General features: G+C 36.8%; 1 protein-coding gene across 1 annotated transcript in view; it reads right to left on the bottom strand.

The window, feature by feature from the left end:
* The window catches only part of Skor2 (SKI family transcriptional corepressor 2), a 42,747-nt gene that overhangs the window by 23,033 nt on the left and 4,986 nt on the right, over positions 1-14,728 (bottom strand). The window contains exons 3-5 of the mRNA XM_033757399.1: positions 14,220-14,726; positions 13,135-13,198; positions 12,593-12,667 (exon numbers count right to left, since the gene is read on the bottom strand). Coding sequence (XP_033613290.1) covers positions 12,593-12,667; positions 13,135-13,198; positions 14,220-14,726 — 646 coding nt within the window. The remainder of the gene's footprint in view (positions 1-12,592; positions 12,668-13,134; positions 13,199-14,219; positions 14,727-14,728) is intronic.

The raw sequence follows: 14,728 nt of genomic DNA, 5'->3' as shown, positions 1-14,728 counted from the left end.
AATATTATTGTATATGAGCTATTTTCTGAAAGTTTTTCTTTTCATTTTCTTTTAAAAGCTGCAAAAGAAGTTGTTTAATGTATCCTGAAAGTAGAAATCCTCAGAACCCAATGTAGCTCTCATTAGCTCCTTTACAATTCCTGGAACCAGAAAGGGGAGCCACAGAAGTGAGGGCAGAGTGCATGGCCTGTGCATAACAGTTCGGTGAGCACCAAGTCCTGAAGTTAACTCCTCTCCAGATTCCCCACCATTATTCAACTCCTATAATAAAGGCAATTCCTGAAACGGGCCAAAGAGGCTGGCCAAATCAAGTTTTTGCGTCAGCATTCCTTCCCTTCTTGAATTGAGGGAACCTGTTTTTGTTTTTGTTTTGTTTGTACCGGGATCGAACTTGTGGGTCCTTGAGCTTGCGAGGCAGGCGCAGGAACCACTGAGCTAAATCCCGGGCTGAGAGCCTGATTTTAATTAGATGGCTCTCAAAATAGCAGAGGCAGACTCCTCCTAGAATTTTTTGGTCTCCAAAATTTGGAACAGTGATAAAGAAGTTGTGGGGGGGGCTAGAATTGTGGTTGAAGTCAGCCTGGAGGGGTTGCCTGGTGACTGGTGAGTTGGTTTTTAAAAGCAACCTAAAATAGAGCTATAAGTTAATTGTTAGTTTGTAAATAGTCACTTGCTTGCTGATATCTCTTAACTATTCACCTTAGATTAATAAAAATTATAATGTGTGATCACAGGGGTACAGCTCAGTGGTACAGCACATGCTTAGCATGCATGAGACCCTGGATTCAATGGCCAGTAACAACAACAACATAAACAACAACAACAACAAAAACGAACCAAAAACTCATCTGTATTATGAATAACAGCAAGGTTGTTGTTTGCATCTATTTTGCTTATGTGCTAACTAGAATGATGGCAAGCCATAAAAAGTGTTTACCTATAGTTCATCAAGTCTACATAATCCAGGAAAATCTAAATAAATCAAAGAAGTCCAATCATTCAGCTAAACAGATAATTGTATTTTCAAATTTCCAACTGATTTCTGCAATAGCCACCTAATTTAATTGTTTTCTGTTTTTGTTTAAAGAGGTCCCATAGTACAGATAAAGGCATTCTGAACAGGTTTTAAGTATTCCTTCTTCCCCATTTCCAGGGGCCAGACATCTCCCTGTGTCTCCAGAGCATGCTGCATAGGCCTTGGGCATAGTGCTGTTTACTTATTCTGCTAGGCATTCACTAAGTTGTGTGCTACTTGGAGCCAGGGTCTCTGTTTTCCCTGTATGACCAGTGCCTAACACAGTGTTGGACACACAATAAACCTTCAATAAAGTATCTTCAGTTATTACTGAAAGGAGCCCCAGGACGTTGTAAATTCTAAAGTATGGCATGGGCCAGAATTCATTTCAATTCTCTCCTCACTGTTTATTCATTTCCCTAAGCTAAAAAAGGAATATAATGGCCCCAGGCACTTGTAGGAATACTGGGAGATTTCACTGTCAACGTAAAAATTTCTATAAAGAGGGAAACAGAACTTCTCCCCAAAGCAGTGACCTATACTACAGTATCATGAACAGACAGGTAAATTCTCAACAGGATATTGTAAATGGCAATTCTGCATTCCACCTGATGACTATCAGGAGTGCTGCATGCACACACATGCATGTGCATGCTTGTGTATTCTTAAATATATCTACATAACATATACATATATGCAAATGTTTCAGAAGAATGCATAGTTGATAATACCTTTGGCATCCCCAAATTCCTTAATGACAAGCACCTTCTCCAATAGCTAGATCACATTTACGTAACCTCATTGCCACTCATTTTGGTACACGCTGACCTCTCCTTAAAGGTTCAGGTATTCCTTAATACATTAGCTGTCTCCATATAATAAGAAAATAATGAAGAAATATTTGTGAAATATTTTAAATATAGAGTTCAATATAATTCCTAAAACTACTATTATATAAAAGAAGAGTAACACGATGGTTGACAACAAATTATTAGTATGTAAACCCAACATAATGGTATTTTGAAATGGAGATAGATGCATATAATGTTCAGTTTTTCCTGTTTAGCCTCAGTTAACCAATTAAACATGTAGACATTTCATACTCATACCCAATACTGAATCTGAACAAATGAAGAAACAAACATACACACATCTCTACACTTATCTACAGAGCACAATGGGATTATACCATTCTATTTTATTAACTACTCAAAACACGACTTAAACCTGATCATCTGTTTCTGAATAAGCAAATCTAGAAGCCATGTCCTTATCAAACTACAGATCAGATTATTTTGATTTGTTAGTATATTTTGTGGACTGTTTATCTTATATCAAACTTCAATTTGATAATTAAATTTAAAAATTAAAACATGATATATAAGAATACATTTCTTTTCCACCAGTCAGTAGCTTCACATGGACATGAAACCTTCAAACAAATTGCTAATAAATGAAACCGCATTAACCACAGGAAAATCTACTAATGACATTAATAATGAGTTTTTCTTCTCACCATTTTGGGAAGGTTTGGTTAGTATTTTGCGTCCGTGTCTACTGCAAGGAGATATTTGACTGCAGTCCAGAGTAAAATCTGCCAATTTGAAGCTTAGAGATTTAAGTGTCTCACTTAACATAGGTTTTTTTTAAAGTGGTTATATATTAGATAAATAAAGAGCACAGAGTAGCTTTGACTGCCTTTTGTGCATGTTTTACTGGACTGTTGCCTTTTGTATATTACTAATCTGTGAAAACCAGATTGTTAATGGTGGTTAAAAATGACCTCTGGGAGCCTGGATGTTTGTTCACTATTACTGCTAATGTTTTCCATCTGGTTAAAAAAAAAAGCAGTCTAATACTAGATTAAATAAATGTGATTTCATTGACAATGAGCTCCCAATTTTTATAAATATTCCATCAGGTTAGACGCATTTCATTTTTAAAAATTAATAAATGGGTTTGGGGAAATGCAAACATTAAAATGCTTACTTTCCTTCTTACACACTCCACCTTTTTTTAAAGTTACAAACAAGGTGGGAGGAAGAACAGAGCTATTAATCGTGTAGAGATATAGGAAAGAACATTGTATGTGGAAGGAAAGTCTTTCTTGCAGGCCTGGGCTCAAACATGTCTTAGGTCAGACAGTAGAAGAAAACAGTTGAGTGGTTTAAAATTAGAAAGCTGCAAGAAATCAGGGCATAAAATATATCCTGTGGGTGGATGTGACTAAAAGCTGCTCCTCAGCATTGTGACTATACCAGTCCTCAACCAGCGCACCTTTGCAGGACCAGTTTGCTGTCACCTGCATGGTCTCCAGAAGGCCTGCTTGTGCCAGAGGATAGGGGCAGCACCGTGCCACATTAGAGAAACCCCACCGCTGCTTGTGTGGCCAGAGGCCACAGCCAGCCAGAGGCCACAGCCAGCCAGAGGCTCCTGCCTTCCTGTTTTCTCCCAGGTCCTCCAGCAGCAGGTGGTCTCACGTTCTAGGTGAATGCTCCACCCACTCCTGGCTCCGCCCTCACCCAGCCATCAGAAAGTGAAGTACAAAAGGGTTGGGAGTGAAAAGTGTCATGCTGTGGAGTTTTTGAGCACTAAATAGCAAATGAAGAGAGGACTAGAATTTATAGATTAAAAAAAAAGAAAATAAAAAGTCAATAAATGCCTTCACACTGTCTTTCAAAGCACAAGAGCAGCTATGTTCTCTTAAATATCACTGCACATCTCTGCTCAAAAACCTGCAATGGCTCCCCTGCTCCATTTAAAAAAATCTTTATTAAGTTTATTGGTACATTTTAGGTATACAGTAGAGTTACATTCATCACTGGGATCTTGTACCTTTACATGATTTATCTTGGTTCTTATATTTCCCCATTCCCCAGCCCTCCCTTCAGCCCCTCCACACTTCCCTGTTTACAAAGACATTGTTTCCATGTTTTTCATTTTCACATATTTTTCTTTTCCTTTTACCTTTCCCCTGCTGCTCCTACTTCCTCTACTCTTTTAGACCTTTTCTTCCTATTACACAATATCAATTATACATTTTGATCCCTACTTACACTTTCAGTTTTTCACAACAGAGAAACTATTCGGTATTTACACTGTGACTTATTTTCATTTAAGAGTATGGCCTCAATGTGCACTCTGCTCCATGTTAAAGAATCCATTTAAAATCCTTCCCTTAGAGCTTCCAGGTTCTCCCAAAACTGTGACCCACCTGATAAGACAAACTGCCTTTACTGCCAACACAAACCCTTGGTTGTAAGTAGGTCTTTACTTCTTACTTGTGCTACATGGTTCTGTCCTTACATTGTTTCTCTTCCCTTAAGTGCTCTTCCCTCTCTCATCCCAAACCAGAATGCCATCCAAGTCCCTCTATCTCCCCAACATCCTTATGTTGAAATCCTAATCTCCAAAGAGATGCTACTCGGAGGGGCAGCCCTTGAGTAATGATTAGGACATCAAGGCAGAAATTCATGAATGGAATTAGTGCACTTATAAGAGGAACCCCAGGGTGCTGTCTCTCCTCTTCTCTGCCATGTGAAGATATAGCAAGAAAATTTGTTATCTATGAATAAACAGATGCTGAATCTGGTTGTGCCTGCATCTTGGACTTTTTAGCCTCCAGAAGTGTGAGAAATAAATGCTCACAACAGTGGTTTTGTTATAGCAACTTCACTGTACTGAGACACTTGTCTTCCATAAGACTTTTCAGCGTCATAAAATGCTACTAATCACCCCTTTGGGACTGAAGTTCTAAGAGCCTAGCATATTTCCTCTGCCTCTTTGAACCTGATGTTCAAATGTTTCACCCTATTATTAGTCTGCTATTCCTCAGATAAAAAAACAGGCTTTCTGAGGATCTATAGGGAGAGCCTGACAGGTAACCCTTATGCTAGGGAGAGGTATACATGTGTTCCAAAAATACTTGCTGAATTTAATTTATCTCAACTTCTGAAAAAAATTCAAACTAATGTTATTATAAGTCCTCAGCTGTCATGAGGGTTGTGAAGCACTAACATACTCCCTACAAACACAAAAACACATTTTAAACCATTTGTATATTTTTTAATGGTACTGTAGATCAAACAATACCATACATGGGTGCCTGACCACTGAACTACAGCCCCAGGCCATTTAACTTAATTTCATTTAATTTACTTCTTAAAATTTGGAGATAGCTCTCTCAGTTGCCCAGGCTGACCTAAAACTTGAGATCTTCCTGCCTCAGATTACTGAATAGCTGGGATTTCTGATGTGTACCACTGTGCCTGATTCACATGTATATAAATTAGGGTAACTTTACTTTCAGTTTATTAGGGAAGTTTGTGATGTTCCAATAGAAAATAAGTTTTGTTCCCATCTTACATTTTTGGAAAAAAATTTAAAGGACAAACAAAACCATGGCAGAGAATTTCAGATATGACATGGAAAATGTTAATTAACATATATCTGCTGTGGCTTCCAACAGCAAAACTAGATTAGAATTTAGAGCTCAGGTAATGATTTTTTAAAATTTATTCTGTAGTGCTGAGGATGGAACCCAAGGTCTTACATGTGCTAGGCATGTGCTGTACCACTGAGCTATACCCACAGCCCCAACCTCTTTTAATTTCAAGAGCCAAATGAGGTGAGAGGACTTGTGCTATCAGTGGTCATGGGACAGGAGGAGAATTTGGCAAAACAGATACCACTGTTTTCAAGTGAAGCTCTGAATTCAATAAACAAGATCATTTAAATATCTATATGTATATAAGGCATTATTTAAAATATCAAGTATTTGAATGAAGAGTAAGAAATTTGACCTTCACATATCCCATCTATGGAAACGCAATCTCTCCTTACTCCTCTCATCCCCGATTGGTTTCCTGCTCCTTGTCTTTGGCTATCTCCATTTTCAATGCTCCTCTGAGCCTAAAGTCAGCGCTCAAAGGTACTGCCCAGCCAGCAGTCCCAGTAGCTAGCAAGTTGCTTATCACTGTAAGGGTCTCGATATCCTTCCCCCCACCCAGAAGTGCTGTTGGCAACACATGATGAAAAACATTTGGAGGAAATATTTACTTTTATAGAAAAAAACAATGTTATTTAATTGTCCATTCAAAGGTAATTTGAGTAAATGAAATTATTTTTATTTGGGCCAGTGTCTATACACAAAATACACGTGCATTCTAAGAGTTGGATGAAAATTAATCATTTCTGTCAAGTATCCAGATGTTTCCAGAGATTCGGGGACTCATGTGTTGCTGTCTGTGTCTTCTTTTCTTTGTTTTTGGTGCCAGGAGTCGAACTGAGGACCTTGTACTTGCCAGGCAGGTGCAGGGCTACTGAGCTAAATCCCCAGCCCCAGTTGTTTGTGTCTTAGTGCAGCGCTGCCAACATGTCCTGTACTGAAAACTGCAAATTGTCTGTATACTGCTCCTAGGGCACTGCGTGCTCTTTCAAACTGAAGTAAGGCTCTGCCCACTTGCCTCCCAGAATCTGTATAATTTCCAGAGAAGCACTGAATTTTAATAATGGAGTTTAATTTTAAAATTTGGCTTTAATTGGAAATTTTCTATATTTTTTTTATTACAAGATATCTTAAAGGTACCAACTTGGATGGGGGTCAATATTAATCTACAATTGGTATAACTAGTACATTTAAGAAGAACCAAAATGTAACACAATTAATGGTTTAGAGAAATTTCTAAGCATTTTTTTTTGCATTAAGGCATTAAAAAATCAATTTCGCAGAAGGCAAGGTTAAATAATTTCTTCCTCTACCAGTGGGACATAGACCACTGTTAATTTCTTGGTGCTAAATTTCTACATTAAATTACTTCCATTCTGATGGTTGGCATTATAGTGAGGTTACAGAACAGAAGATAATAGAAAATCAATACCGCTGGAGAGTGTGCTATAGAATGAACTAAATATTAACTTCATTAGCCAAAAAAAAAAAAAGGAGCAAGTGCAAGATTAAGTAATATCAGTGGGATTACAATTAAACTGAGATTTAAAACAAATTTTATAATCCATGATCAAAATTTATTGAGAGCTGCATACACATTTCATCTTGAGTTAGTATATTAAAATCTTTGATTAGTGAATCTTGGATACATATGTCTCTTGAGTTTCAGAATTGGTATTGTTACTTAAGATGATTTAATATTTTCTAGAAAGTTTGTCATTGTCCTGCATTATCTTCTTGGGTTTAATACAGATTTTAAAAATCACTAGTAAAAAGAGAAATTTTAACAAATTAAAAAAATGATATCCGAATATTGGAGACTATTTAATTTTGAGTACATATATTGAAAGACTTTAATATACATTGTATATAAGTACATGTTCATAGTTAATTAGAGGCTTGAAGTTTTATCAAATTTTATAGGCAGATAACATGAGACACAAACTTACTTGAAGTTACCTAAAAGTGAGAGATTTGAAATCCAGATCTACAAGTCTGCCCTTTTAAGAATTTTTCTTCTTTTCCCTCTTTTTAAAAAAAATCATAAGCATGTTCTAAAATAGAATGGAATAATAAATTTGAGTGTCTCATCTGCTATATATTCATGAGAAGTGTAACTGCTTCTTACTATTCTCAGAAATTCATCCATAGCATATTAAGTACAGTAGAGAATCATACTAGTGGAAATCAAATTGATTTTAAAACTTCTATACATATAACAAGATGCATCCACACTCAAGAATCCAGTGGTGCTGGCGTTTCTACAATGAAAGGGATTGAAAAGTGGGGCTGAATCCACTTTCCCTGATTTCCTTGACCTGCAGTAGCTTTGATCTGTCTTACCACTGCATTCAATTTCAAATCACTTAACTTCACTGAAGTTATTCAAAGTGGATATGCAAAACCTTACTTTGGAATTGCAAGGGAAATGCTATCATTTATATTTTTGAGTAGATAATATTTTGACCAAACTAATATCACCCCAACCTACCTGGTTGATATTAAGCATGGGTCTAATTTTAAAGAGCGCTATATAGATAAAAGTTCTGCCTTCTGGGGAATTTTGACCCCTCTAATTATGCAGAAGTACAATATTTACTGTGTTGTTAAGGTTAATGACCATGAACGGGTAGTTTAAAAAAAATCATTTAAAAATGTGACCTCTCCAAATTTACTGAAAAGTAATTTACCAATAAGGTCGAAAAGTTAAAGGAAGGGTAAATTGAATTAAAATAAACTAAAAATCCAATGGAATCAAATATTGCTACTAAGCCAAATTTGCTATTAGGGATCAATTAATGTAAGTAATTATTACCTAAAGATATGTCTGTAGCACTGTTTAGAGAAAGATCATAGCAATTTCCTGATATGCTTGCTGCATTTATGATTATCACAGCAGTGAAAAAATCATATAAAATCAAAAGTTGTATGCTCATTAGGCAGTTTGAAAAGATATTTAATTCTTCCATGCTACAGTTGCATATGCAAAGAAATTAAATATTATCATTTTTCAATAATAATGATTAAAGTAAACACTGGCTAAAAGAACACAGTTATAGAAACCTTACTGGATGATATTTTGGGTGGATCCCTCTTTTAGTATTATGATACATTATAGTCAGCCTGTCTCTTTCTTTTGACTGGTAGCAACTTGAGGGCAAGGAGTGGTGTTGATTCTTATCCCTTAGTCCCAGGAGCCTAACAAAATGTCTGGCACACAGAAAGCATTTGAACCTAATTGGAATACATGAGTAATATTATCATGTAGAGGTAGAAGTACACGGGGAGAAATATCTCCATTAATAAGCAGAGAACTCTGGATAAAGCATTTGGCTGAAACTTCTTCAAAGCAGCTAATCACAAAAACCCATAATCTCACTGATTCATCCAAGTTTTGGTACCGGGGATCAAACTCAGTTCCTTGTGCTTGCAAGGCAGGCGATGGAACCACTAAGCTAAATCCCCGGCCCTCATGTGAGTTGATACTTGGCCAAATAAATGGATTCTTGGAATTAATTAATTAATACCAATACACAAGCCAGTTAGGGCCCACTCGGGGATTTTCTCAAATGTGTATTTCAATATGGAGACCATAAGCTTATCTTTCCTGCAAGGAGGGACAGTTGACCGTCTACCAAATTAAGTCTCACAACAAACCAAAATTCTTAAAATACTTTTTGAGGCTTAAAACTCCACATACAGAGCCAGGCATACTGGCAATGTGCCTATAGTCCCAGCTATTCTGGAGGCAGACTACAGAGGATCACTTCAACCCAGTAATCAGAGACCTGGACAACTTAGGGAGACCCTGTCACATAAAATAAAATAAAATTTCACATTCCCAGCAAGGGAAACAAAAGGATGAACTTCTTGTGGCCTAAGATTATAATATAAATATAACAAAATATATCCTTCACCTAAATTGCTCATTTCAATAATATTTTCATCCCTTCCAGATCCTACCTGTCTCCCACTCAATACAAGGTAATAATATTATAAATCTACTACCTGCGTACTTCCCTAAACAATGTGAGAATAAAATCATGATATGGAAAATCAATGTAGAACAAGTTTCTCTGGGAATCTGTATCAAATTAATTATTGTGAGAAAGGGGCTAGCAATATATCAGTAGTATGAGTAGGTGTTATTACCAACATAACTATTGACTATACTGCCCTGAGCTCCAGGCATTGTTGAAAGTTTTATGTAAACACCAATCCTGACTACACTTTTACTTACTTCCTTTTAGCACTTATATTTTACCTGAATATCAAACAATAGCAAATCCTATTATTTTTATCCACTTTGATTATTATTCTTGAGGTTCTTATAGCTTTTCATGGCATATTGGCTTTTGTTAGTGTGGGTAAACAAATCCTTTCCAAGTCCAGGAACTTGTTTTCAAATTCCATCCAAATAAAAAGGAGGTAAAAGAGAAAAATTCAGTTTTTAACAAATCTACAGAGACTGATTATATACAGAAAATGAAAAGACTACATACAACTTAGTGAAGTAATCAATTTTTTTCTAATGAATTTATATTTCTAATGGGTATGCACAATTGAAATGCTAATTTAAAACTTTTATTAAAATTATAAATACTAGTTGTTAAATGCAGTAAAAAACTTAAAGTTTCTAAAAAGAAATGATTTCGGATTGTGGAATTTGAATTGTCTCATTAAATCAATGGAAATTATTTTAAGCATTAAATTATCCTGTCATTTTATACAAACCATTGTAACTGCTTGAAAAGCTACATACATTTTACCTTTTGTGGCATATTTATAAAAGTCTAACAATTTCCTTCAAATCTGTACCTAAATACAGTAAGAATTTAGCAGCAGCATACTTATGACAACTGATATTTTGTAGCTAAATGAAGTGTAGGATGTAGCATGAACCATTCTCTAAGTTGTATTTTGTATTAACTACGTAGACATTATAATTTGACTTTTAATATCACAAGCCAACTCAAAAATAAAATCTCCAAATTTATAGTCAACGAACTTAAAATTAGTGCATACAAGTTATAATAAACTAATTTTTACAATCAACATTAAATTAAAACTACACTAATTAAGATTAGTGAATGGAAACCAGTGTCTATTTCCTGATCTGGAGTGGGTTACATTATTTAAACAATACAGCCACTACTACAAGCAAGTTTTATTTTGTTGGGTTTGGGGCTTCATGGATCCTGCTTACTAAATAGGCTTATATTTAAAATAAAACAAAAACAAATAAAAATTCCCCAAATTAAAAAATCCACTGACAGTGCCACTAGAATACGACATTATTTTAAAACTCTCTTTCTTGGCTTTGTCTATTTTAGTAGAAAGGAATAAGAATTCTGTAAGTGCTCATCCGTCTTACAACTGAGCCCCAGCAAAGGTCTCCATCCACTTCAGCTGTGGAAACAGCCCGGGTTAATTTGCATTCACCAGCGTACATATAGACTCCCCATCTGTGGTCTCCAGGCATGGGAGAAACTGGGCTACTTTTAAATTTAATTTTAGCTATACAGAACGGCTAAGTATCACTTAATCTGGTGCTGAAGAATGTTTCTAAAATTATTTTTTTCTTATTCATGAACGTGTCATTTCCAGTGGCTATCAATTTCTACTCATATCAAACAAACAAAAGCAACTGACTATTAGAAATGTCTGGGAAATGGCAAGATATTATAGAATCAATTGAATAAAATGACAAACCCGTGTGTGAGTGTGTGTGTGTGTGTGTGTGTGTGTGTGTACACAGACAAACCACTTAGAAATTCCTTGGTAGCACTCTTTTTCATTTCAGGCCTCCCTCAATTTTATGAAATACCATACTAGGGAGCAGGAAGTTCCTAGGCAAATATCCTTATCTTTGTGACTTTAGATAGTGACAGACAAATCCACATTTAACAATTTCATCATATTAGACATTTAAAATAAATTTAAGATAATTTTATGAATTTTCAAAAAGCATATTTCTTTAAAATGTGGAAATGATAATAAGGAAAAGATTTAAGATAGATTAACAGGTAAAGGCAGAATGCACACAATGTATTGTGTATTTTATGCAGACTACTAACCAGTGACACACTGTAGTAACAAAATTATTCTTAGTAAATTTTTGACATTGTCAACTAAAATTGGTTGATCAGCCTACATAGAATATATTAATAAAATAATTTGGAAATATCTGATGATATATATAGCAAGGTTTTTTTCCCCATCCTAGATTAAACTATTTTTTTATTAAATTATCGGTTTGACTTTTGCTGTTTAAAATATTAAGAAGATTCCTCTATGAGAAAATAAAAACAAAGGTTTGGAGACCTTTTACATCGTACTTTTTGGTTATATAAGATTCCTTTAAGATCCTATTTTCTTTATTTCTGCTCCCTACACCACTCTCTCTCCCTCTCCCTCACTTCCTAGCTTGCTCTCTCTGTCTCATTTGACAGGCAAATTTGCAGACATTGCCGCAGGATAACAACCTCGTTTGACAGTCAATTAACCGTGAATAGTCAAAGCCAAGGCAGTTTGCATTACATAAATGGAAAATTAGATTCCTTTTTCCCAAGAAACAAAACCCTTTCCTTAAGACACTGCAATAGACAACTTAGTATCAAAACTTCTAATCACGTCTTTCCCAAACCCCTTGGAGACATTTAGCAATCAGTAAAAGGTGGTTTCATTTAATTTGTATAATGTAATTTTTGTAAATGTATTATACATTTTGTGTAGAGATCATTATCATGGAGATAATATAAATGTTGGCATAGATGTCATAAAACACCTTTAATGTCTTTCTGACAGATATTAAAAGCAATAAGCTGTGATCCTTTTTAATGGAAGGTTTCTAAGAGAACATTTCAATTATTGTCATTTTATGCTTTTCCAGCCTGTTTCATTGTGTAACCTGATATATTTCTGAATTTTCTTCTGAAATATGCTCAGCAATTAATAATCTTATTGCTATTAATGTCACTGCTTTCCCATTTCTGTTTTTCTTAGTTATATCTACTAGGAATTGTTTTTTTTATCTTTACCCTTGTACTAAACATTCAGTCTTTTGATTATGAATTTCAGCCCCTCTCTGTCATCTGACTATTCATTCCTCTTATCTGCTCCCAGCCTACCTGATCTGTCTCTCCAAAAATCTCCTCCAGAAGCTTCGGAGTCTGTGATGAAAAAGCTATGCTCCTTGTTCTTATCTAGAACCAAAACAAAGGACAAAATCTACAAGTGATCAGATTGACAAATAGGATAGAAAAGCATTCAAGAACTGGGGAGGAGATTCTACTGATTATACATAAATTTTAGAGTGATTAATTCTAGAAGAAATAATCCAAGGCTCTAAAAAATGTGGCAATTCAGAGAGGACAAAGGCATCCAATAACTGTAATGTGTTTGTTTAGAGGGCTGACATTATTTAAATATAAAAGGTATGCTGAGCTGGGGGACAGTGGTTATATTATTTGGAAAGTTGCCATAGCTTGGTAACTACAGAAATGCTGATCTTCCAAATATAATCTTATCTTTTTTTTCAGTAAAAAGCCTAAAAGTCAGTGGATGAAAACTCACAGAATGGTGGTGAGTGGGAGAGTGGGGAGGCTGGGTGTAAGTATCACAGAAATAGTTGAATGCAGGAACGATAAGTAGTGCTTCATTTTTCTTTTACCTGAAAAGCTGCTGTCATCCTTTGCAGACACAACAACTTGGTTATTTTCCTTAGTTTTCTGATTCTGTGTGGAGAAGAATTAGACACACAAATCAATGCCTGGATCAAACCATATGCTAATGTCAACAGTCAGCAGGAAGAAGCATCAATAAAAGTGACTCCACGGGGCCCCAGGAGACATCATTTTTTGATGATTATCTTCTCTGAATAGTTTCCTACATAACTATGTGCCTATGTCTACATGTACTTGCACTATCTTTTAAGAAATAATTTAGATTAATTAAATATATGCATACAATAGCCCCCGTAAATAAACACACCATGTTATTTGTCAAATTTACACTGTCTTGGGACAGATTCACTTCTCTCGGAAGTCCTTGAGTGTGTTTGCTATGCACACTTCAGTGAACACTGATACTGAATGCTGATACTGAATGAAATTTAACTTTGGTCTTTTAGGGGTCCCACATAGTACTTTCCAGTGAGTGGAGATTGGTTTTGAAGAAGGGAGTCCTGTTCAAGATTCTATCTTGTCTTTTGTTTTATAGGACACATCTTAAAATGTGTCTATCCCGGCTAAACCATGACTTGAATGATCAAAATAAAACTGAATTCAACTTTTAAAGTCAACGTGTTTCCAAGTTGTTGTTGTTGTTGTTGTTTTGGGTCATGGCTGGAGGAGGCTCTGAACTATAGAGAAGAAAAGGGATTCCATTATTCCAATTGCTCAACTGTGGTGTCAGTGCTTTTGGGGAAAACAGATGTGCTGAGCTGGGGACAGTGGGGATTGTTGGATTAGAGGAAGGACTACTTTCACTAAGGGATCTTTTCTAACTTCTACAAACAGCCAATTTAAGAGGGAAGGGAGGCCCCAAAGCCTTGAAAGCCTTTATTAGAAAGAGACCAGAAACCACATTTTTATGGAGGACCATGGCAGGAAAGAAGCCCTCCCAAACACACTGAATATTTCATTTCTGTGGGGAAATCTGGTGATTCATCTTTCCGGCGCATTTGTAACTGATTCTGCCTAAAGGTACATTTAAATAATAATAATTAGCTTGAAGGAGCCTAAAGGGGATATTTACATCTTTGTAGGAGGGCTGCTCCTCCAGTGATGGATGGTGGACTGGGCTGCCCGGGCTGCTGCTGCCGCCACCGCTCGCTTTCTGGGGGGCAAGAGGAGGGGGTGGGGGAGGAGGCAGGTCCGAGCTGCCAGGGTCCCCCAGTTTTCCATCTTCTTGCAGCAGCCTGGAGTTGTTCAGGGTGAGCGGAAAAGCGCCCGCGGCGGTGGGCGCGCGATCCCGGCTGCTCCCTTTCTCTGACAGGCCTCGGCCCTGGAGGAACCGGCCGCCGCCCACTAAGGGGTCCCGCAGTAAGACCCCCGTCTCCTCGTCTTCCTCCTCATCTTCCTCGGGGTCTCGACCTTCCTCCTCCTCCTCCTCGCCCTCTGGGGGCTTGTGGCCCTCCACGTCCACCTCCTGCTCTTCCTCCTCGTCGTCCTCCTCCTCAGAGCTGTCCTCGCTGGGGTAGCTGCAGCTGGTGCCCCCAGGGGACAGAAGGCCTCGGTGGTGCGGCTGCGGGGCCAGCGGCGGTG

This window comes from Fukomys damarensis, unplaced genomic scaffold, assembly GCF_012274545.1.
Source record: "Fukomys damarensis isolate Sample0158 unplaced genomic scaffold, DMR_v1.0_HiC HiC_scaffold_30, whole genome shotgun sequence".
NCBI lineage: Eukaryota > Metazoa > Chordata > Mammalia > Rodentia > Bathyergidae > Fukomys > Fukomys damarensis.
The sequence above is the reverse complement of the archived record's forward strand: the minus strand, read 5'-3'. Positions and strand labels throughout refer to the sequence as shown.